The 23,738-nt window shown below is 43.6% G+C and overlaps 1 protein-coding gene across 1 annotated transcript in view; it reads right to left on the reverse strand.

Moving 5' to 3' along the window:
• The window catches only part of CMYA5 (cardiomyopathy associated 5), a 49,787-nt gene extending 26,434 nt beyond the window's left edge, over positions 1–23,353 (reverse strand). Inside the window, exons 1-2 of the mRNA XM_027717189.2 lie at positions 23,193–23,353; positions 952–11,338 (exon numbers count right to left, since the gene is read on the reverse strand). Coding sequence (XP_027572990.2) covers positions 952–11,338; positions 23,193–23,353 — 10,548 coding nt within the window. The remainder of the gene's footprint in view (positions 1–951; positions 11,339–23,192) is intronic.
• Between the last annotated feature and the right edge of the window lie 385 nt (positions 23,354–23,738).

Consider the following 23,738-nt stretch of genomic DNA (forward strand, 5'->3'; position numbering starts at 1 on the left):
GGAGGGCATTTTATCTGTCTTTTGGAGTGGTACAGGTTAGAGATAATGCAAAGAAGTAGGACCTGATAAACTCTTACCTGTGCTACAGCTAAAATATTGGCCAGAGGTCAATGAATGGTTTGGGTTGGAAGGGGCCTTAAAGACCGCCTAGCTCTAACCCCCCCTGCCATGGGCAGGGACACTTTCCACTAGACCAGGTTGCTCAAAGCCCCATCTAACCTGACCCTGAACACTTCTAGGGATTGGGCAGCCACAGCTTCTTGGGACAATCTGTTTCTGTGCCTCACCACTCTCACAGTGAAGAATTTCTTCCTAATGTCTAATCTAAACCTGCTTTTTTCAGTTCAAAGCCATTACCCCTTGTCCAGTCACTATGTGCCCTTGTAAAAAGTCCTTTTCCAGTTTAGGGCCATCTTGAAGATGAAGATGAATTGAACAGAAAATAAGTTGCATTTCGGCAAAACTGTGTAGTGTAAACTGTGTACTTTGTATAACATCTCCAAGCAATCAACACGTGTAAGCGGGACAGGGAATACTTTATGATGACAGTGGTGTCCACATATGGAGGCTTCTGTACCTTTAAAAGTGAAGTGAGCTGCTATTAGTTCAGTTTTCTTTTAACAGAAAAAATATTTTTCTCATTTCTTCCCTCACATATCCAAACCAGAACAAACTTACACAGGCTGAAAGTTGGAAAGTCTCTTAACAGCTGCATATAAACAAGGCTATTTAAACTTCTGAACCAGCTTAGCAAGCCTAGGACTCTAGAAAATACCTTAATAAGATAGTCTCCCTTCAAGATCTCCGATAGGTGTTTAGGAATAGTTTTTATTTCATAAATACTGCAACTTAGCTTCTAGACTGCTCTTTAAAGCCTCTTCCATTGACTACACAAGAGGACTGGAGAAATTAACCTCCTTAGCTCTTTTTCTTACCCAAATTAATTCTTACCTTCACCTTGGTTGAAGCATCATCTAGTGTTGTGACTTCATGGTCTGTGTGCTCTCCGAAAAGCTTGTCAATAGCAGATATCGGGCATTTGCAGTGGTAACAGTATGTGTCTACTTGTGCTTTCTTCATTTCTCTTTGGGGACTCTCAACTTGAGGAATGTTTGTTGCAGAGTTTTCAGGGTACATCACCACAAAACCTGAATCTTCAAGCTCAACAAGTGTTCTTTGTTCTGGCTCATTAACAAATTCATAACTACCAACAGCATGATCAAAAGAGTCCCTGTCTTCAAATAATAGCTCCTCATGTGTAAATTGGGATGATATTTCATCTTGCAAAAGTTCTTCTTGCGTAATCACATCATAGTCCATTGATTCAGCGAGATCTTCATAAATATCAGGGTGCTGCTCCTCTCTTTGAAAGTCTGGATTCTCTATTTGCTGAATGGTAGGGACACAGGAAAGATGTTCCTGAGTATACTGATCATCTACACTGTCTTCAACAAATGGAATGTATTTTTCCATTTGAGCAACTGCTGCTATATTGTGCTGTTCTTCCTGCTTATTACCAGCTTCTTGATATGTAGCTCCCTGATAATCCACTAGTCGACTATATGCTTGTTGACTTGAATGCTCTGGCAACTCCTCAGTTGTTTCTACAGGTGCATTTTCTTCTTCTCTTTGTTCTGTGGTATCAGTCCTTGCACCTGAAAGGATTGTTCTGCTTCCAAAAGGAATGGCATGCATTGGTTTACAAATTGTTACTTGAATGTCACTGTCAACCTGGATTTTGTCTCTCTCCACAACACCCGTTTCTGGCAGAACCTCAGTTTTGACACATTGAACATAACCAGATCCCTCCTGCTGCTTGTTCTCTGAATTCCAACTCAAAATTCCTCCACTGAAGGACTCATCCTCTGGTGTCTGATCTTTCTGAGGCCCTACGGCCTTATTTGGAATTTCATCTTTAAGAATATACTTTTCAAAATATATTCCAGTTCCATCATCTGTGTCTGAATTCCTACTAGGGAAAGATGCATTAGAATTACCACTTTCCTCATCAGAGGGACCCTCATCCTTTGTCTTTTCTCCTACTGCTTCTGCATAGAGGTCCTTGTATAAAAATGATAGAGCAGGTGGCTCCTCTAGAAGCTCTGGATTAATTGCAGCAACAGTGGTAGGAAACAAGAGAGATCGTTCTAGCACTCCTTCTTCTGAGTCAAAGAGTGGGGTCCCTGGTGACTTCCGTTCATCTTCTATGTTTGTAATGCTTTTACTGCTAGAATCAACTGATTTCTGCAGAGGTAAAGGTTTTGACGCATCTGCATAGGACTGCATTTTGCTTTCTTCTTTCATGGTACCATAAAAGACTTCATCCAAATCCTCAAGTAAGGAAAACTCTTCCAAAGTATCTGCCTCAGTGCTTTCTTTAAAAGATTTGCCTTCTTCGACAGGTTCATTGGGATCTTCTGTCACAGGAGACAATGAAATTGGTCTTTCAAAATGTGGCTTAATTGGGGATTTGTCATCAATCAATGTATATTTTTCAAAATAATCCATATCAGCAGTACCATTATTAGGATCCAGCACTGCATAATTATTGTTCTCTGGCAAAAAGGGATTTTCTTGTTGTGTTTCTCCGGTTTCCTCAACATTATCTTTTTTAACAAATTCTGGTATTTCATCGCTTGCAGTCTTTCCACACACTGAGCCTTCTGAAATTTCTGTGGTTCTTCCAGAAGCTAGGGCTCTGTGGCCATCGTCAACTAATTTTCTTTTAAACGAAGGATTTGTTTCCAAGTATTCTAATTTATCTGGCATCTGTTTACTTTCTTCTTGATCAACAGAAGAAACATGTGTAGGAGCATGAATATTGAGTATTTCATAACCTTCTGAAATTATATTAAATAGATCTTTTTGTTCAGTAGTCCCCAGAGCACATTGACTGCCTTCCACAGCACTTGCATGTTCCACTTCTTCCTCTTCTCCTCTCAGGTAATGTTCAGGCACTTCAGACACTTTGCCTATCTCCAGATGTTGCATTACTTCCATTTTTGTAGGTTTTACAGTACTAGTTTCATACTCCACAATGTTATCTGGACCTTGATTATCTCCTACCCGAGATGGTAAATCATACCTTTGTGTTCCAGGACTAGCGTCTGAGGACTTCCTGTGAGAAAATTCATTTGACACTGATTCAGAAACTCTAAATGTATGTCCCTTTTTCTCTATAGTCTCATCAACTGTAAGTTCTGTGCAACTTTCAGCTGGGAATTGTTTTGACCCAAAATCAGAAGCTTCATTTGGAGAAAACTGAATTCCTTGCCCGTCTACATCTGCAGCCCTTAGCAGACTAGTTGAGCAAGCTTTCGCCTCTTCTACCAGCCAGCTAGCTAGCCCAAAAGATGGGTTCTGCTTTTCATCGGAACTAGAGCCAGCAGACTGCATCTCTGCTGAAGAAAGCCTGTCCTTTTCACCAGAATAATGCTGATTTTTGTGTGTCACAGTTTCACAAAGAAGATCTGATGAAATAACTTCCAGATGCTCCAAGGTTGTATGCTTTTGGTCTTCAAAACGTTGTTGCATTTCACGTCTATGCTCTCCTTCAGTATAAACACATGGAACTATGTTAGATTGCTTTCTAAGCATGCCTGCTACATCAAAAACAGATGATGGAATATTTTGTTTCTCTTCGTCATCAGTAAAAGCCACTGATACTGACCTTACAGGTTCTGACTTTCCAGGTAACATATGAAAAAGTACAAATGACTCTGACTCTGCTTGCTGGTCTGCTACAGCAGTCACCTCTGACTCTGTGGCAGACCTGTGGCAGACTCTGACTGACCTTGGCACTGTCTGCACATCAGGTTGCATTTCTTGCTCATCTTGCTCAGTAGTGAATTTAGGGGAGCTTCTTAGCTGCTCTGGTGACAAATATTTTGTGTCCAGCAAACAAGATTCTGGGTTGTCTTGATCTTCTGTGTGCACTGGAGACATACTCTCTAACTGCACTGTCTTCAAGCTTGCTGTTTCAGGCAAACTGAGCTGAATTTTTTGCAATTGTTTTTCATCATGTGGTGGAATTACATGTTTACACTCTGACTGTACAGGCTGGGTAATAAGTGGCTGCATACTTTGCTTCTCTTGTTCAGCAAGGGACCATGTGGGAACCAAATATTTAGAGTCTGGCTTTGAATAAGGTAGAATTTCTTGCTGACATGTTTCATCACCTGAATAAAATGAAACTGAAGGTTCAGAATCCAATTTTGAAGGTACAGTCAAGTAATCCTGACTTTCTAGAGTTTCTACTCTATCTGTAGAATGTGATAAATTTGATTGTTCAGATTCCAATTGTGTAGCTGTGTGGAAGTAATGTGGAGTCGGTTCTCTCTCTGCTTCAGGTAAAATTTTATGTTCAGCCTCTGACTCTGCAGCCACAGGCAAATGTAGAAGACTTTTTGTATTCTCTGGTTCTTTTCTGGGAAAAAAGGACCCTGACTCAGGCTGGACAGTTTCTGAATGCTCTGCTTTACAGCAGGAGTAAGACAAATCTAAATGTTTGGGTGACAGGCCTCCAGTTATAGGTAAGGACTTAGGGCTTCCTTCTCGGTTTGTTTCAGAAGCAGCATGTGAGGCACCCAAAGGTACAGACACTGTTTTTTCAGTAAGAGATGAATAGGGTTGAATTTTTTTTCTCTTTGCTTCCTCAGTGGAAAATGATAAATCTTGTTGTTCAGTTTCCAGCTGAGTAGTTAGAGATGAAGTAACCCCAGTGTCTCGCTTCTCAGAATGTCCTGCTCTCAGCAGGGCCATTTCACTCTTTTCTGCTTTGTCAGTAGGATTTAATAAATCTGACAGTTTGAAGACTGGTTGTGCAGTTCCTTGCTCCTCAGCCCTGACAAAGGGATATGATACAGCAGGTGCTTCTGGTTGAGTTTCAACATCAGAGTACTGCAAATTAATACATGGCAGTTCAGGTTGGGCCCCATCCCTCTGCTTTATTTCACCCATGAAATATGGTATCTCTGGATGCTCCAGCTGGGCAGTCTGTGGTTGCTCTGACTCACTGTAGGAGTACCATGAATCTGGTGGCTTCGTTCCATGAGTCTCTGCTTTGTCAAGAGAGCATGACCAATCTGGATGTTTTGATTTTGGTTCTTCTGGTTGCAACTGCTGTGATTTTCTGGTGTAATGTGAAATATCAGAAGGCATGAACCCTGCTTGTGCAGTGTCCTGTTTTTCTGTTTTATCAGAGGAATAGAAGTCTGGAAATTCCCCTTCCAGTGGGGATATAGTTGGTTCCTCTTCTGTGCCATGAGGACTTGAAAACATTGGTTGTTCCAATTTTAGTTGTACTGTTTCCTCTGGATGTAATGTATAGCTTCTCCTCTCCTGCTTGACCTCCAGCTGTGCACTTTGTTTTTCTTCACTAATAGACGAGGACAAATTTGCGCGCAGTATTTTGCCCATGTCATCCAAGACATCTGAATGTTCAGACTCTGGTAAGCCAGCCTGTGATGGTTTTGTTTTTACAAAAGAATACAACAAACTCTGTTCTTTCAACTCTGGCTGTGTTGTTTTATGAGGTTCTGCTGTGCCAACAGAGAAGGACAAATCTGCATATTCTGATTTTGCTTGGGAATTTTGCCGTCCTTCTCTTTTCTCCATAGAGCACTGAAACTCAGGGTGTTTTGCCTGCATTCCTGCATCTTCACATTGCTCTTCTTTGCTGAGAGATGATGAAAAATCACCTGTTTGTTCCTGCTCTGGCTGAATCTTCTCTTGCTGTTCTGTGTCAGTGGAATGTAATAAATCTGGATACTCCAAATCCTCTTCAGCCATTTGAGTTTGCTGTGTTCCACCAATCGAACATGATAAATCCATTATTTCTTTCTCTGGCTGTATGATTTCATGGTCTTCTAATCTGCCAGCAGATAAATCTGAATGGTTTGATTTTGCGTTTAAAGTTTCTTGTTCTATCTCACTAACAGAATGAGATAACTCTAGATGTCTCGATTCTGTCTGTACTTTCTCGCCTTGTGCAGCTTTTTTGTAAGAATGCAAGAAGTGTGGCTTCTCCTCTTGAGTAGTCTGTCCTTGCTCTGTTTTGCCAGGCCAGGATAATAGAACTGGTTTTCCTGATGCCAGTTGTGTAGTTTCTTGAGGTTTTGCTTTAGCAAAGGAATATGATAAATCAGGATGATTTGGGTCTGTTTTCACCATTTCTCTTCGCTCCACTTTTCCACTATGAGATGATGAATCCAGAGTTCCCTGTCTCTCTTTGGCAGCTTGTGGATGCTCTGCTCCGCTGGTGAACTGTCCCTCATTAGGGCGTTCCACAGCTGTGTGCTCCACCCCTTCTTGTCCCACTTCAGCAGCTAGGGATGCCAAGTCTGGGTGGCCCGGCTCCAGCTGTGAAGGTGGAATTTGCTCCGTTTTGTCATGATCATACAATGCACCTGGCTCTTCCAACCCTGGCTGGATCATTTCCTGCACTTTGTCAATGGAACATGGTAGACTACGGTGCTCAGATTTCGGCTGTAGTGTTTGCAGCCCCTCTACTTTGAAAACAGAGTAAAGCAAGTCAGGCTGCCCCTGCCCTGGTTCTGCCATTTTTGCTTCTGTTGAACATTCAGAAGGGGACAAATGTGAAATTTCCACTTCTGGCTGAACCATTTTGTGTTCCACATTTCCAAAGGGGTAAATTTGATCAATTTCTTGTTGTACTCTTTGTTGCACCTCCGTGTTGTACAGAGGAGATATCACATCAGTGTGCTCTGTCTCTGGTGGCATCATTTCATCATCTGGCCTATCGATGGAAAATGATAAATCTGGTTGTTCCAAGCCCTCTTGGCCATGTTTGAAATGCTGCATTTTACCAGGAGTATGTGATAACTTTTCTTGTTCTAACTGCTGCTTTGTGGCTTGCTGCTGCTTTTCTCTGCCAACAGAAAGTTTTCTGTGTTTCTGATCCAATGGTGCTGCTTCTTGCTGTTTTGTCTCATCAGTGGAATGTAACAAATCAGAACGCTTCATTTCCCATGGTGCAGTTTCTGGATGTTTCAACTCTATTTGTGCAGTTGCTGGAGAAACTCTTTTTTTGGCCACTTTAGGCAATTCTTGATGTTTAGAATCAAACTTTTGAGTTTCTTGTTCTTTGCCTGAATATTTTGAACCCAATTGTGAAGTTTCTTGCTGATTTCTTTGGACATCAGAACACAGGAGATTTGGGTAGTGAGATTCTACTTCCATACTTGCATCTTGTGCTCCTTTGCCCAGGGTTCCTGGTGAATCCAGATGTTCTGATTGTTGCTGTATTTCTCCCTTGGAGTATGAGAGCTCTGGATGTCCTGACTCCTGCTCTACAGTGCTGCCTGGTTTTGGCTCACCACTGTCACATGAAAAATCTGGATGTTCCATCACTACTGCTTCAGCTTCTTGACGCTTCGAATGAACTGGTAAGGTTGGATTTTTCAATTTTTTTTCTCGTTCAGTTTCATAAAAGGAATATGACAAATCTGGATATTCTGAACTCATTTCCATTTCCAGTGGAGCTTCTTTTCCACTGGAAGATGGCAAAAACATTTGCTCCAGCTCTGGATGTACTATTTCTTGTTGCTCTGTTTTGCCAATAAAACAGGAAAGAAATGGTTGTTCTGATTTTCGTTGCATTGTTTCCTCCCGTGTTTCTATACTTACATAAGATGTTTGTTCTGGATATGCTGGCTCTGTTTGCATTTCTTCTTGCATTTGTTTACTGAAAGAATATGGCAAAGATGGGTGCACTAGCCCTGCTTGAGCTATTTCTTGCTGTGCCAAATTACTTTGGTCTATGACCTGTGTCATCTCTTTACACCAGCTTTCCGACAAATCTGAATGCTCTGTTTCCATTAGCACAGCTTTCTGTTCATCTCTTTCCTGCTGTTTCAGCTGTCTTTGTACTGTATCTTCCTTTTCCATTCTGCCAACAGAACACGATGCATCCTGCTTAGACACATTCAGTGGTGGTGTTTCTTGTTGCTGAGTACTAGCAGTGGAAAAGGAGGGAAAAGACTGTTCCTGCTCCATTTGTGTCATTTCCCAGGGCTTTACTTTGTCAGTCAAATGTGACTCCAGAAAGCCTGACTCCACTCCTTTTTGCATTACTTTTCCAGTGATAAATGAGAAATCTCTGTTTTCCAAAACTAGTTCTACATTTTCATGTTGCTCTGCTTCACTAATGAAACATATTGGCTCTGGACCTTCTAAGTTTCTTCGTACAGCTTCCTGTGCTGTTTCTTCCTGGGAGTAAGAGGAATCTGTTTGTTCCATCTTTGGTTGTAATAGTTGATGCTGTTCTGTTTTGCCAGGAGAGTATGTTGTCTCTGGCTGTTCCGCCCTCATTTGTGAGGTTTTATGTTGCTCTTCTTTTCCAGTAGGATATGACCAAATTGGATGCTCTGGCTGAAACTGAGTAGTTTCTCCTTGTACTCCCTTGTCACTGGAATCCAGTTTACCTCCATGTAGTGAATCCTGCTGTACAGGCTGTGGTTGTTTTCCTTTGTCACTGAAATATGCATCAAGAGAATTGTCTGGATCTGCTTGCAACAATTCTTTCTGCTTTGTTTTATTCATGGGATATGGTAAATCTGAAAGTGCTGTTTCCAGATACTCAGTTTGCTCTGCATGTACCAACTGGAGTGCTGTAGTGTTTTCTTTCTCCGCTTCCTTCATCAAATATGATAAATCTGAAGGTAGCAGAGCAAGCTCTTCTTTTTCTTCATACTCTCCTTCTTCAGGGAAATAAGATCCTGGCTGTTCCAGATCAAAATGATCAGATGTTTGTTTTTCTGTTTCTTGCCTGGAAATTAAAAATTCCTGATGTTCCATTTCCAGCTGTGTACTTTCTGATTGCTCCACTACTTCCTCAGTTAAAGAAGAGTCTGGATGACCCATGTTGAGCTGTGCACTCTCTGATTCCACCATTTCTTCTGTGCAATATGATAAATCTGGGTGTTCTGTTTCCAGCTGTGCACTCTCCAATTTCTCCATTTCTTCCCTGGAAAAAGAAGAGTCTGGATGTTCCCCCTCTAGCTGTGCACTCTCTGATTCCTCCATTTCTTCTGTGAAATATGATGAATCTGGATGTTCTGTCTCCAGCTGTGTGCTTGCTGGTTTCTCCATTTCTTCCCTGGAAAAAGAAAAGTCTAGATGCTCCATCTCCAGCTGTGCACTCTCTGATTTTTTTGATTCTTCCTTGAAAAAAAATTCTTGATGTTTTGTCTCCAGTTGTGAACTCCCTGATTTCTTTGCTTCTGTTGTGGAAAAAAGCAATTCTGGATATTCTGTTTCCAGTACTGCGCACTCTGATTCCTCTGTGTCTCCCCTAGAATATAAGAAATCTGGATGTTCTGTCTCCAGCTGTGCACTTGCTGGTTCCTCCATTTCTTCCCTGGAAAAAGAAAAGTCTGGATGCTCCATCTCCAGCTGTGCACTCTCCAATTCCTTTATTTTTCCCTTGGAAGAAGAGAAGTCCAGATGCTCTGTCTCCATCTGTGTTGTCTCTGAGTCCCCAATTTCTTTGTTGGAATATGAGAAATCTAGGTGTTCCATCTCCATTTGTGCACTTTCTGCTGGTTTGTTTTTTTCAATGGAAAAATCAGACTGACCAAAATCTACTGCTTTATCTATAGCTGAATTTTTCTGAGTTTCTTCTGTTCCTGTATTAATAGGATATGAAATGCTAAAATATTTAGAATCTATATTTTCTGGAATTGGTGGATTTTGTTTAATTTTCTGCTCATCTGTTTCCTGAAGGGATGAGGAAAAGTCTTGTTCAGACTTTGTTTGGTTCTCCAGATGAATATTTTGAGTTTTTGAGAGAGGGGTCTCTTGACTCTCTTTTCTTTCAGCAGAATGCATTAGATCTGAACTCTCAGATTCTGACAGTGCAGTTGTTGATAAGGGACATTTAGTTTCTTGCTTCTCCGTTTCACCTCCAGAATATGGTAAAAGCACATTTTCAGGCTCAGATTGTGCAGTTTCTGATGACTGAGGAATAGTATCTTCCTGTCCTGTTTCAGTTAGAGTGGAATATTTGGATTTAGCTGATGGAGCACTAGGTAAGTAAGACTTCTGTCCTTCCCTCTCAAGATGTTCTGACATGGATACCGTAGGCAAAATATGCTGAGTATTTCTATCTGCAGAATTGGGCTGAAATTCCTGCTTTTTTGGTTCATCCAGATGACCTGACGCTGTCAGCATGGATTGGTCTGTATTTTCAGCGGAGGGAAGTGGCACTTGTTTCTCATCAGACTCTAACGACCTGGAGATTGTTGGCTCTGTAACTGATGTTTTGGCCACAGGTGAATGACTTAGCTGTTTCCTGGCTTCTTTAGGAGGGAAGGACTTCAGGGAATGTCCTGATATCTGATCTGTATTCTCCAGAAGAGGTTGTCTGTCTTTTCTTTCCTCGTGTTGAAAAGTTCCTTCTTTCATTTTAATAGGTTGAATATTTTCAGATGAACCTTCATCTTTCTTAGTAAGATGTTTTTCAAGAGGTGATGTTGGTGAAGAAAAGCTTTGATTTGTGTGTCCTATGAGTTGTTCTCTTTGCTTCCTTCTTCCCTCTGATGGTGTTTCAAGAATTCTACTTCTTGCTCCCTGAAAAGATGTTGGACATGTTGCTTCTAAGTGTGAACTGAACTTCTGCAATCTTTCTTTTACTGATGTTTCAAGGAACTGTTCAGAGTCTCCTGAAACTGAGCTACTTCTCCGTATTCTGTTTTTCTCCGATGTTTCAGGGAGTGGACCACTCCCTCCAAAAATTGAGTTGAACAGCTGGATTCTAGCTTGTACTGGTCCTCCAAGGATCGGACCAACTTTTCTCAGTCTGCTCTCCCTAAATATTGATCTTATAGGAGCACGTTTTACCGGCTTTTCTGTGATGTTCTCTAGATCCTCTTTGTTGTCCAGCATTTCTTCATCTGTGTCTTGCACTTCCACCTGCTCAACATTCAACACAGAGGCCTGCAGATCTCCTAGAACAGTTCTTGGTTCTTGCCTCTGCATTCCAGATGAGTCACGTTTTTTATTGCTCTGGCCTCCCTTCCGGCTTGTAGCCATTGGCGCCCTGTTTGAAGATTTTCGTGTCCTTTTCCGAACAATTTTACCTTCATCCATAACAAAGATAACTTTTCCTGGAGGAGAACCTACCGGTGAGCTTTCCATACTGTAAAGATCAGAAGTTGTACTAGTTTCTGAGGTCCAGGGAGTAGAACATCTGCTCGAGCTGGTTTCCCAGGTTATTCCACTGTCTTCACTTTGACATGTTACCATAGAAAAGGAGGGGTTAGTCATGATGTACTGAAGCTTGGGTTTCACATCTTCACTTTGGATAAGATCTTTTAAACTGCATAAAAAAAGAACACAGTGAAAAAAAAGAAAGCTGTAAAAACACACAAGAAATTAAATTATTGCTGTAAAACCTGATTTTTTTCATTACAGCAAAAACACTTTTCAGAGTTGTAAAAATACTGCACAAGCATAAATTTTGAAGTAGAAGCATAAGAAAACTCCTATTTCATCTGCCAAATATATTTTAGATGAATTTGTGTAAAACTGCATATCGCAAGGTTAGTTCAATGAAGGGGAGGTGTTTAAATGCTTTTGACAAAGCAGGAAAAACAGTCTTTGATCTAACTTTGTTTTGCCAGTGTGAGATTGAGCTGGTTCTGGGGCTGGTCTCCAACAAATATTTATTTCACAGTATAAATTAAACCTTGTATTAAACACTTAGATACTGTCAGTGTTTTAATAGCACCACAATGGCTTTGCGTAAGTGTGAATCATTATACATGATACAAGGAGTATATATAGATATATAGTATATGTACATATATATATATACTAGTCTATCCATTAGTTTGATTCTGTCTTCTCATATGTTTCATCCCCTAAGCACTCTCAGTATTTAACAAAGTAATTTAGAATACATTCAACATTTAAAAAAACCTGAACTCTCCCCAAATGAAATAGCAAAGTTTCATAAAGCTAGCTTTAAACTTTATGATGTATAATCAATACACTATCATATGCTGTAATCAAATTTTTCAGTTAAAAGAAAAGGCTGGAGAAACAATTTTCAGGGAAGCTTTAGAAAGGAAAATGGTCTTCAAAGTAAGAGTGTAAAGACTAGCAAAAGCAATTAGAAGAATTCTACTTCTTGCTCCCTGAAAAGATTTTGGATGTGTTGCTTCTAAGTGTGAACTGAACTTCTGCAATCTTTCTTTTACTGATGTTTCAAGGAACTGTTCAGAGTCTCCTGAAACTGAGCTACTTCTCCGTATTCTGTTTTTCTCCGATGTTTCAGGGAGAAAAAGCAATTAGAAGACATAATGTGGCTGGGGAGGGGGAGTATTTTTAGGGTACCCTGGGAAACAACCCTTGAAAACAAAGGGGTCCAGGAGGGATGGATGTACTTCAAGGAGCAAGTTTTGAAAGCACAGGAGCAGGCTGTCCCAGTCTGCCGAAAGGTGAGCCAGAGGGGAAGACGACCAGTATGGCTGAACAGGGAGATTTTGAAAGAAATTAGGGTAAAGAAGAGAGCCTACCGATTATGGAAAAAAGGGTTGACTACTCAGGAAGAATTTAAGAATATAGTTAGGTCATTTAGAAAGAAAATTAGAGAGACGAAGGCGCAACTTGAACTGAATCTCGCCACCTCTGTGAAGGATAACAAAAAGTCCTTCTACAGATACATCAATAGCAAAAGGAGGGGCAAGGAAAACCTCCATTCTTTACTGGACATGGACGGGAATATAGTTATCAAAGATGAGGAGAAGGCTGAGGTATTTAACACCTTCTTTGTCTCCGTTTTCAACAGTAAGACAGTGTGGTGGGGGGAAAGAGTTTTCATCCTGAAGTTATAAAATGGTAAATCCCCAGGGGGTGGTGACCCTTGAAGTTTTGAGCCAATGAGCACTTTTGCAAAATATAAACATATCACAAGCAGACCGGAAGAGAAAAGTAGTTGTAGTTGTTGAGAGAGGTGGCCATGTTCTGAGGCCACGAGGAGAAGGGGCCCCCAGCCCCACAGGGGGCTGAGGCCCCTCCCCCAGCCCCGGCTGGGGGCTGCAGGGACTTGGAACAGTGTAAGACTGGGCTAAGTGTCTGTAGCTGAGCCAGGGGATTTTTCTCCACTGTGAGCCACAGCAAGAGATACTGAAAAGCAGCGGCAGAACGGCAGTGGATGGAGAAAGTGGCAGAGCCAGAAGAGACCAAGCAGCAACAACAGGCATGCAGCAACACAGAGAGAACTCCTGGAAGAGAGAGCCAAGAGAGAGCCAGCAGCAGAGAGAGAATTAGGCTCTACAGAGAGAGAGAGAGAAAGTTGGGGTAAGAACTGAAACAAAACCCCAAACCCCTCTGAGACCTCCGAGAGAGAGGAAGATGATGAACTCTTACTTGAAAGAGTCTTGAAGTGCTACAGCACTGCAGAAAGGAGCTGAAAAGCTCCAAGAAGGAATGCGGAGGGGGTGACCTTGGCCACCCCACTGCTTGAGGCAGAGCACAGGAGCTCTGCAAAGGGGCTTGATTCCCCTGAAGATACGGACCGTCATGAAGACACCTGAGCTTCGTTGATATGACCGTGGTGAAACAACCTTGTCCAGGTGAACACAGCCCACAGAAGAGAAGACCCTCACTTAGAGATGAGTGGCCGAGAGGGCTTGGATACCCCCTTGTGTGTACTGGCAGAGATCCAGCTACAGCTGTTGCATGGAAGAGAGAGAGAGATAGACTGCTACTCTGAAGAGAATGCTGCTCTGAAAGTGGAAAGGATCTTTCCTTCTTCCCTCCTGGACTTTTATTTGGAGGGGAGAAGAGATTTGATCCATTGTAAATACTTTTATGTCATGGTAGAGATAGCTAAGATTGTATATAATGTATTGTAGTATTTATTTTGTACAGTCATTGTAATATATAATCCCTTCCCCCATTGTGAGTCTCATGTGGTGTCTGGAAAACCGATCTCACCCTGGGTTGAGATGTGGGAGGGGGCTTGGACTACAAAATTGGATTTTGGGGCTCTCAAACCATGACATTTTTGGTAGCAGAGGATGGTTACGAACCTGTAGTTCTCCTGAGGACAGCTGGCCTCTAGAGCTTGTTCAGAGAAAGAATCTGAACAGCCCCCCTGTAATCCAAAAGGACACAATTAGTGACCTACTGAGCCACTTGGATCCCCACAAGTCTATGGGACCAGATGGGATCCACCCAAGGGTGATGAGGGAGCTGGTGGAAGAGCTCGCCAAGCCTCTCTCCATCATCTACCAACAGTCCTGGCTCACTGGGGAGGTCCCAGATGATTGGAAGCTGGCAAATGTCACGCCCATCCACAAAAAGGGTCAGAAGGAGGACCCGGGAAACTACAGGCCTGTCAGCCTGACCTCAGTGCCTGGCAGGGTTATGGAGCAGATCATCCTCAGTGCAATCACACAGCACCTTCAGGATGGACAAGGGATCAGACCCAGCCAACACGGGTTTAGGAGGGGCAGGTCCTGTCTGACCAACCTGATCTCCTTTTATGATCAGGTGACCCACCTGGTGGATGAGGGGAAGGCTGTGGATGTGGTCTGTCTGGACTTCAGCAAAGCCTTTGTCACTGTCTCCCACAGCATTCTCCTGAAAAAGTTGTCAGCCCACGGCTTGGACAGGGGCACTCTGTGCTGGGTTAGGAACTGGCTGGAGGGCCGGGCCCAGAGAGTGCTGGTGAACGGGGCTGCATCCAGTTGGCAGCCGGTCACTAGTGGTGTCCCCCAGGGATCGGTGTTGGGCCCAGTTCTCTTTAATATCTTTCTTGATGATTTAGATGAGGGGATTGAGTCCATCATCAGCAAATTTGCAGATGACACTAAACTGGGGGGAGTGTTGATCAGCTGGAAGGCAGGAGGGTTCTGCAGAGGGACCTGGATAGGTTGGAGAGTTGGGCTGATTCCAATGGGATGAGGTTCAACAAGGCCAAGTGCCGGGTCCTACACTTTGGCCACAACAACCCCCTGCAGCGCTACAGGCTGGGGACAGAGTGGCTGGAGAGCAGCCAGACAGAGAGGGACCTGGGAATTTGGATTGACAGGAAGCTGAACATGAGCCAGTAGTGTGCCCAGGTGGCCAAGAAGGCCAATGGATCCTGGCCTGGATCAGGAACAGTGTGGCCAGCAGGTCCAAGGAAGTGATTCTTCCCCTGTACTCAGCACTGGTGAGGCCACACCTGGAGTACTGTGTCCAGTTCTGGGCCCCTCCGTTCAGGAAGGAGATTGAGGTGCTGGAGCAGGTCCAGAGAAGAGCAACAAGGCTGGTGAAGGGACTGGAGCACAAGTCCTCTGAGGAGAGGCTGAGGGAGCTGAGGTTGTTCAGCCTGGAGAAGAGGAGGCTCAGGGGAGACCTCATCACTCTCTACAACTCCCTGAAAGGAGGTTGTAGCCAGGTGGGGGTTGGTCTCTTCTCCCGGGCAACTATCAGCAAGACAAGAGGGCATGGTCTCAAGTTGTGCCAGGGGAAGTTTAGGTTAGATATTGGAAAGAACTTCTTTACAGAGGGGGTAATCAGACATTGGAATGGGCTGCCCAGGGAAGTGGTGGATTCTCCATCCCTGGAGGTTTTTAAGATGAGACTGGATGTGGCACTTAGTGCCATGGTCTAGTAACCAGAGCAGTAGTGGATCAAGGGTTGGACTTGATGATCTCAGAGGTCCCTTCCAACCCAGCTGATTCTATGATTCTATGATATACTCCTCAAAAAAGCACAGAAAATATAAACAAAACACTCAACTCTGAATTTTCTGGAGTAGACAATAGTTCATTTATGAAAATCACATTTGTAGCTGATGGAAAAAAAGACAAAGTGTCTGCTGGACAAGGCATAACCTTCAGGAGAGCAGAAGTGGTGAAGTGTCTGTCGCTCCCATGGAAGAATGCACACCTATGCCCACAAAATGTCAATCTTCCACTGAACAGAGGGAAGGCTCACTTGCCAGTTGACTAGGATAAAGCACTCAAGCTACAGTGAAGAAACCTAGCTCGCGACCATGGGATCAGAGAAGGAGAACCCATCTGACATGTGGCTGTGACTCACCACCACACAGGTGCCAGAGATTCCTGCAGGCTACGGAGACAAAGAGACACCTCCAGAGAGCAGTTGACTTTGCTCCAGAGGGTGCTGAGCACCAGGGAGAAGGCAAAGGTCTTTGAAGGAGGAGAAGAAGAAATCCTGCAGAGAACCATAATTGCTCCATCAAGCAAACTCTCTGAACTGTAAGTTTTTTGTAAAGGTCACTCAGCAAAACTGCTCAGTAGCTAATGTAAACAGAAAGGTAATCCTGCTACTAGCAGTGCTGCCCTTACCTTTCATGAATTTGCTTTCCGGTGTGCGTAACAAGAGGGACTACCCTGGGCTGGCCCATGCTCAGATTGTCTCTTCTCTGATTTCCTCGGTGTGAGGACAGTATCAAACTCTGGTAATGGGGCTTAAAACCAATTGTGGTGATGGGGCTGGCCTGGAAACAGTGACTAGCAGGACAAGTTAGACTAAAGTCCACAAATCAAAGCAAGTCTGACAGTGCAATATTAAATAATCACATGTTAACCAATCCCCATGCCTCCTCCACGAAGCCTAGCTCTCAAACAGATATAAACCCCAGGATGTGCAGCAGATTCTCTGCCTTGATGTAGTACTCTCTATCAAGGCTGGTTCCATAAGAGGAAACTTACAGGTTGGAGGAAGAGGCACAGCAGACACATCTATACTGATTTTTCTGCTAGCCTTTCCTTTGCCATTTCCATGGCTTGGTATTAAGTTGACTGGGGCATAGCAAAATAAAATTAAATTAAAAAAATAGGAATGAATAGCAATAGTACTAAGAAAGCTTTCTGTTATTTGAGTCCACAAGATGACAAATCTTTTTTTTCCCCCACATATTTCAACATCTAAATCACACTCATATTTTTAAACTTATTTTTCTGCAGTACCTAGCACTATTAAATAAAACTTCATGCAGAACAGAGTAGCACTCCCACCCACTTCAGCTGATATTAGTGAATACGAATGGGTTGCCCTGGCCCTGTCTATGCAAAAAGCTTGAATTATTCACATCATTATCTCATTTTCATGGTCACAAACCAGTCACAGTTCATATTCCTCTACAGTGTGATGAGACGCTGCTTTATACTTTAAAGACCAGAATGAAAGACACATAACTCATGCATTTCCTTCCAACACATTCCAAATGCTGTCCTAGTTTTGTGAATAATTGGTATGCTGCACGGTAGTAGCTAAAAGACCCTTCTCTCTAGTCAGAGGAAGTGTCTGCCATTGCAAAAAGATGTTTGCAATGTTTCAGCTCCATAAATACAGATATGAAGCCACTGATATCCAGGGACAAAAGCCAGTGCTGTCTTTTTTCCATGTAGATATTTCACATCCAATCCTGTTGGCACATATGCTATCAGTTTGTTATTTCACTGCTAGGACATCAACTTAAACCTTTTATAAGTCTTGGAGACACTGACAACCAGTTTTGTGCTTCCTGCCAAAATAGCTCCAAATCAGATTTATCTTATTGCCTCCTTCTTCTTCTCACATGCTGTGTCCAATGGGATTTCAGGTTTCTAATCCAGCCTGTCAGGCTGGGGTCAAGTTCCCTCATGTATCATTCCAGGGAAGAGTTTTCACCTCCCCAACTGCTGAGCAGTTGTGTTTAGACACAAGGTGAGTGAGGTGTGCACACCTGTGCACACCACGACTATCACAAAGAGACACAGCCAGCCCATGATCTTTCCAAAATCCTCCACAACCTCCCTTTATCCTCTTCACATCAGACCTTGCCATTGCTGGTATCATCAAAATTTGTTGCTATTTGCTGCATAGCACCTCACAAGCTGAAAATAATGTAGATAAAATGATCAAGATGTCAGCCTAGGGCTGCATTGACAAGATATCTCATTCTCTGAGGGCTCCTACTTCAGGAACAATGCAGGGGTCATGGAAACTTGTAGTGGCCAGATTGCTTTCCCAGGAGAAAGGAACTACTTATTTTGCTGTGCTTTTATTTTTGTTCTGAATATTCCTGTAGTTTCAGCCTTTACCATGCTGCCCTTTTTCCCCTACAGAAATCAGTATGCTCAGCATGGTCTCTGCCTACTGCTCTGCATTTCCCAGGGTTATAGCTCATCCATCCCATTCTTCAGGCTAAGAGAATTAGGAGCTATAGAAACTCACCATTTTAAACCCAGCCTTTAACTTGATAACATATTATTGATTTCCTTCAGTGTTGATGATGCCTCTTCTGGCAACAGAGTAGCTCATGCATCTGTCCAAATTCAAATGAATAATTATCCTAAAAAAAAGTAAGACAGCTGCTTGTCCAGCTTCACAAAGCTGATTTGTGTTATGAGTAGCTGGGAGCCAGGAGCTGGGCCTGTCTCACATATTTTGTTCCATTCCCAACACTTAGAAATGTCTGAGAAGCGACACAACCTACCACAGTGCTGATCATTTTCCAGCCACCAGGGTGTGGTATGTCCTAGTGGCATTCCCTGTTGTGGGATTAGATGGTGCTTGAGAAACTGCAGTACCTCTACGCCCCAAAGATCTGCCCTGCTCCTGCATTCTGGATTCTCCACCATACATGTTGTGGAGGGAGCACAGGAATCAAACACCTGAGTCTGGATGGGCGACTTCCTTTACACAGTTATTTAATCACTCTGTTGAGACCCAATGGGGAACTTCTTGAAGTCCGAGTGTTATTTTAGATCCCAATGGCAATGCAGACCTTTATTAAGGACTCAGTTAATATTATCCAAAAGGCTGAAGAGAAAGAAAATATGGAGTGCCCAGTTGCAGGACCCAGCAGGGGCCGGGGTGTGCGTGGGGGTCACTGGCTGCACCTCTCTCCTCTGCTATGCCCCCACCTCAGCATTTTGCCCCATTTGTCTGCTCTCAGTGACCTTTTGTTCAAGCCTCTGCCACGACATGCTTGAGATGGCTTGCACAGCTCCGCTTCCCAGCACCCTTACCTTCCCCTGCCCACATGCCTGATGCATGTGGCAAAAAAGCAGCCCTGCCAGCCCCTTCCACCCTGGGCCAAGGCAGGCACTGCCTCATCAGGGAAACTAAAATCACACAACCTTTCCCCACATCTTTCTCTGCTTTCAGCAGAGAATGGTAAACCTTTTCCTGGGAAGACAAATCCCCAGCACTCCCCTTCCCACCCCTTCTTTCCCATATCCCATTTACTATCATTCCACTCTTTTGCTCTCCTAGATGCTGCAGCAACCCCCACATGGCAGGCAGATCCCTTCTCCACTGTGCTTCCTCTTCTACCCGTTTTCACCAATCATTCCAAACTAGACCTGGCTCTAAAGCTTACACACTTCTGATCTTGTGGAAGGACTGCTTCATTTAAAACAAACAAAAAAAAAAAACCAAAACCAACCAGAAACCACCAACCAACCAACCAACCACCATCAAAATAAACAAAAAAAAACCCCAAAACCAAACAATTCCAGAACTCCAGGACTTCTCTCCATCTACTGGTTATAGGTCACCACTAAACGAGCAGATAAAATGAACCCCACACCTATTCCAGGCAAATGAGCTATTTAGAAACACTTATAAATTGGCTGTAGAGCCATTTTTATGTAAACCCTGTACATAAACACATCCAGAGACCGGAGGCCTTCACACTGCAAAAGGAAATCAGCTGAGAATAGTCTGAGAGACAGAACTGTGCCAGAACAGCTCACCCATCACGTAGTTGTTAGAGATACAGATACTCCAGCAGGTATGTAAACCAGTTAAACAGTAAACAATTTTTGTATAGTTAGACAAATCTCACCATTACCAACACAAAAATGAAAACCTATTAATTTCATACTCATGCTTGCCTTAAAGTAATACACGTTTTCAAAAGATTTTCTCTGTTAAGATGATTAACTAGATACATAGAGCTAGAAACAGAAGTCATCTGGCACGATTCATCTATCTCAGATAGTAAAATACCCAAAGGCAAGAAAATATTTCAAGAACTCTGTGCAGATCAGTGGGTTATTTATGCTGACAAGGATATGAAGCCCTTATCCCATCTTTTTAATAGGTTCTGATGCTGCATATTAGTCTCATTACTTGTATAAAAACCTGTGTCTGGAAACCAAATTATTTAAACATTACATTGAAAAGGGTAATAAAGTTTGCAACCCCCAAACTCTTCTGCCTTTAATGTGCATGCATTGTAATTTTGGTACAAGTCATAAGTTCCGCTGCAGCTTTTGGGATTTTATTTGCTGCAGCTGCTGCACAGTGTGGAAGTGGAGCTGTTTGGTCAGGGCTCAGAGGCTGGTGTCCCAGAGGTGTCTGCTTCTTTCACATGGGTGCTTCCTGACCTTGGGCCAGCCATCTTGATGCATGACTCATATAAAATGGGTATAAGGCTACTTAACATGTTGGAAAGGTGGAAATAGGAGCCAGTAGGGACTTTCCTGCTGACTGCAACATTGCACAACAGGTGCTGTTCAACTGCATGCAGAGGAGGAAGGCAGAAACAACAGAGAGCTTGGAGTTGTTAAAAATAAATTGATGACAGCATAGTCCAAGATGGGCTGTCTTCAGCCATGTTTGTGTATTAGTTACACCTCCTCTAAGCTACGCTTTCATAGGGCATGCACACAAAAAAAGCTATTCTGCAATGGGGGCTTGAAAACCTGTTTGTCAACAGATAATTAGTTCAGCCTGAGTAAATATGTCACAGGGGCTCAACCTGGCTGTTCTTGCCAGGAGGTCTCCCAGGCACTGAGCACAAGAGGAGGCCTGAAGCTGAACAGCCCTGCTGATACTTGTGACAACACCCAAGCAGATAGAGTCAGTTTTATTTTACTTCTCTAAACTATTGCTGAGCAGTTGGTGCAGTTACCACATCTGTGCCTAACTCAAAATTTCACATCTTCTTGAACTTAGTTGAACTAACCAAATAGATTTAAATATGCTCAGTTACCATACAGCGTAGCTGTTAAAATCTACTCTGGTAGACTCTGACCTTTTTTATTAGTAAGACACTTAAGGATAGAGATTAGCTCCGTTGTTTAAACACAGCAGAGTTTAAGGGACTGTTTGCTGTGATGTAAATAAGTGGTGAGATGCAGTGCTCAAGTTTGCATTGCAAAGGTTGCCAGCCAGAAGCAATCTTCCCCTGTACTCAGCACTAGTGAGGCCACACCTTGAGTACTGTGTCCAATTCTGGGCCCCTCCGTTCAGGAAGGAGATTGAGGTGCTGGAGCAGGTCCAGAGAAGAGCAACAAGGCTGGCAAAGGGACTGGAGCACAAGTCCTCTGAGGAGAGGCTGAGGGAGCTGAGGTTGTTCAGCCTGGAGAAGAGGAGGCTCAGGGGAGACCTCATCACTCTCTACAACTCCCTGAAAGGAGGTTGTAGCCAGGTGGGGGTTGGTCTCTTCTCCCGGGCAACTATCAGCAAGACAAGAGGGCATGGTCTCAAGTTGTGCCAGGGGAGGTTTAGGTTAGATATTGGAAAGAACTTCTTTACAGAGGGGGTAATCAGACATTGGAATGGGCTGCCCAGGGAAGTGGTGGATTCTCCATCCCTGGAGGTTTTTAAGATGAGACTGGATGTGGCACTTAGTGCCATGGTCTAGTAACCACAGCAGTAATGGATCAAGGGTTGGACTTGATGATCTCGGAGGTCCTTTCTGGATGATTCTATGATTCTAAGAGGAGTTGCTAACAGGCACTTGTGGAGAAGTCATCCTCCCAGCACAAGTAGTAAATAACCGTGAGGCTCCCTCCCTTTTTAGCTGTTCCTACTTATGTTTTACAATTAGAGTTTTATTATTAGCCATTTAATTGCAGATTCCATTAAAAATTATCTAGACTGTTGTTTTACCTGTTTGCTGTAAGTAACTCCACTCCATTAACTTTGGCTGGTTTTCTTGTAGAGTTACAGACAAGTGCAAGCAGTGTTTATCAGCACATAACCCCTGTGCCAGTATGAGACTCGAAAGTGAACATCTCCCCTGGCAGTAAAGCAGCATTACACTGCTGTCACTGGGCATCCCCCCACCATGGAAAACTAGCTCTCTGCTCCCCATGCAAGTAGGCTTTCCTACAGTCCTGGAGTACATTTCCCTGTTTGGCTTTCATTCCTGTAGTGCTTCAGGTGGGTTAGGCTGCACAGAGTCCCCCACCCCTCTTCTGCCATCTTTTTGCTCCCAGTGACCACCAGCAATGTCAGAAAGCACTTTGAACTGTGATACACAGAGAGCGGTGGTAAATGCAGAATGGTTTCACAGCACTGAGGAACTATATGACACACATTTCTTAAAAAATTGGTTCTTTCTACAGTAACTACTCAAAACTGATGGACTCTGCTTGAGACAAGGAAGAACTCTTGAGACCTGCTATATGCCAGGGGTCTCTCAAGCCTCACAGTCTCTTTATGAAACCAACTGTGCTGGCAAAGCCAGAGGAGTCTGCCTGCATGGATCAGGTTGCAGACACCTCCACATCCTGCACAGGACTACTGGGCAGGGCACTGGGCCACTGCCTTGCTCGTTATTTTCTTGATGGTGGAGAGCAATATTAGGACAACAAACTGTTTCAGTGCAAGAGTTATTAAGAAAACAGAAGTATTAAAAAAAATAATCTTAAAGTGGTAGAGTATTTCCCATTCTACCACAAAAATCAGCCACACACACAAGTCATTACTGGCAATGGCAAGCATGTACAAGTTTTTCCTTTTTTAAGAAACAAGAGACCGAAGAGGGAGGGACAAGTGGGAAGGAAGAAAGAGTCATAAAAAGGAACAAATTGTAATGCACCATCATAATCTTTGAGCATTTTCTCCCTGACAAGCATATCTGCAGAGCATTTAAGATCTGTATGTGACAAAGAGTCAGCCAAAGAGGGAGGAGTAGGAGATGCCACTTGAGCTGGCACATCAGAGAGTCTTTAAATAGAAAAGTTTCCAGGGAACTCAGGGTAGGCACTTACTGCACAAAACTTAATTACAGTCATAACCATTTGAAAAAAAAGAAATATTACAGCCTCCCCCCCCTTTTTTTTAATCCACAGCAATTGGGTAAGGGAAGGGGGAAAGCCACTGAAGACAGCACAGGACCCCAATCCTGTCATCCTCTGGGGCTTGTGCTTTGGGGTGGAGCTGCCAGGTCCCCCTGAGGCTGTGAATCTCTGGGGATGCTGTACCTGTTAGTCAGTTCCTCTGCTTCCTCTGGGTCCACAGCCTCCTCCTCCTCCTCCTCTTCTTCTTCTTCCTCCTCCTCCTCCTCTTCCTCTTCTTCTTCATCTTCTATGAAGGACGAGGTCTCAGACGCCCTATCACAGTCGGCACCACGGGAGCCCTCCATTCCCTTCCCAGCTCAGGCCCTGTCCGGTGATTTTTACCCCCAACCCTGTCCTCCACAGGGTTGCCTGAAGCAACTGTCATCCCCAGTGGCACTCACTGCTCCTGACTCAGGGCAGTCCTTAAATAGATGCAGCCAAGTTACAGCGCAGAGTGGCCGCTGTTCCTACCCTGGGCCGTAGCACCAACCGGGTGCCAGGACACGTGTCCAAACCGAATGGCCACCCCTCCAGCAGCTCGGCCCCTTCGCCTCCCACCGCTGCCAGAGCTGTTTCTACAGCAGACAGAGCAGCCAGGCAGCAGAGGGAGGAAGGGGCTGGGGCCCCAGCAGACCTTCCAAAGCCACCTCTAGCAAATTTGGGGTGGACAGCACATTTGAGGCAGATGGA

The sequence above is a fragment of the Pipra filicauda genome, unplaced genomic scaffold (genome assembly GCF_003945595.2).
Source record: "Pipra filicauda isolate LSUMZ 115617 unplaced genomic scaffold, ASM394559v2 scaffold34_size3990699_pilon, whole genome shotgun sequence".
In the NCBI taxonomy this organism is placed as follows: domain Eukaryota; kingdom Metazoa; phylum Chordata; class Aves; order Passeriformes; family Pipridae; genus Pipra; species Pipra filicauda.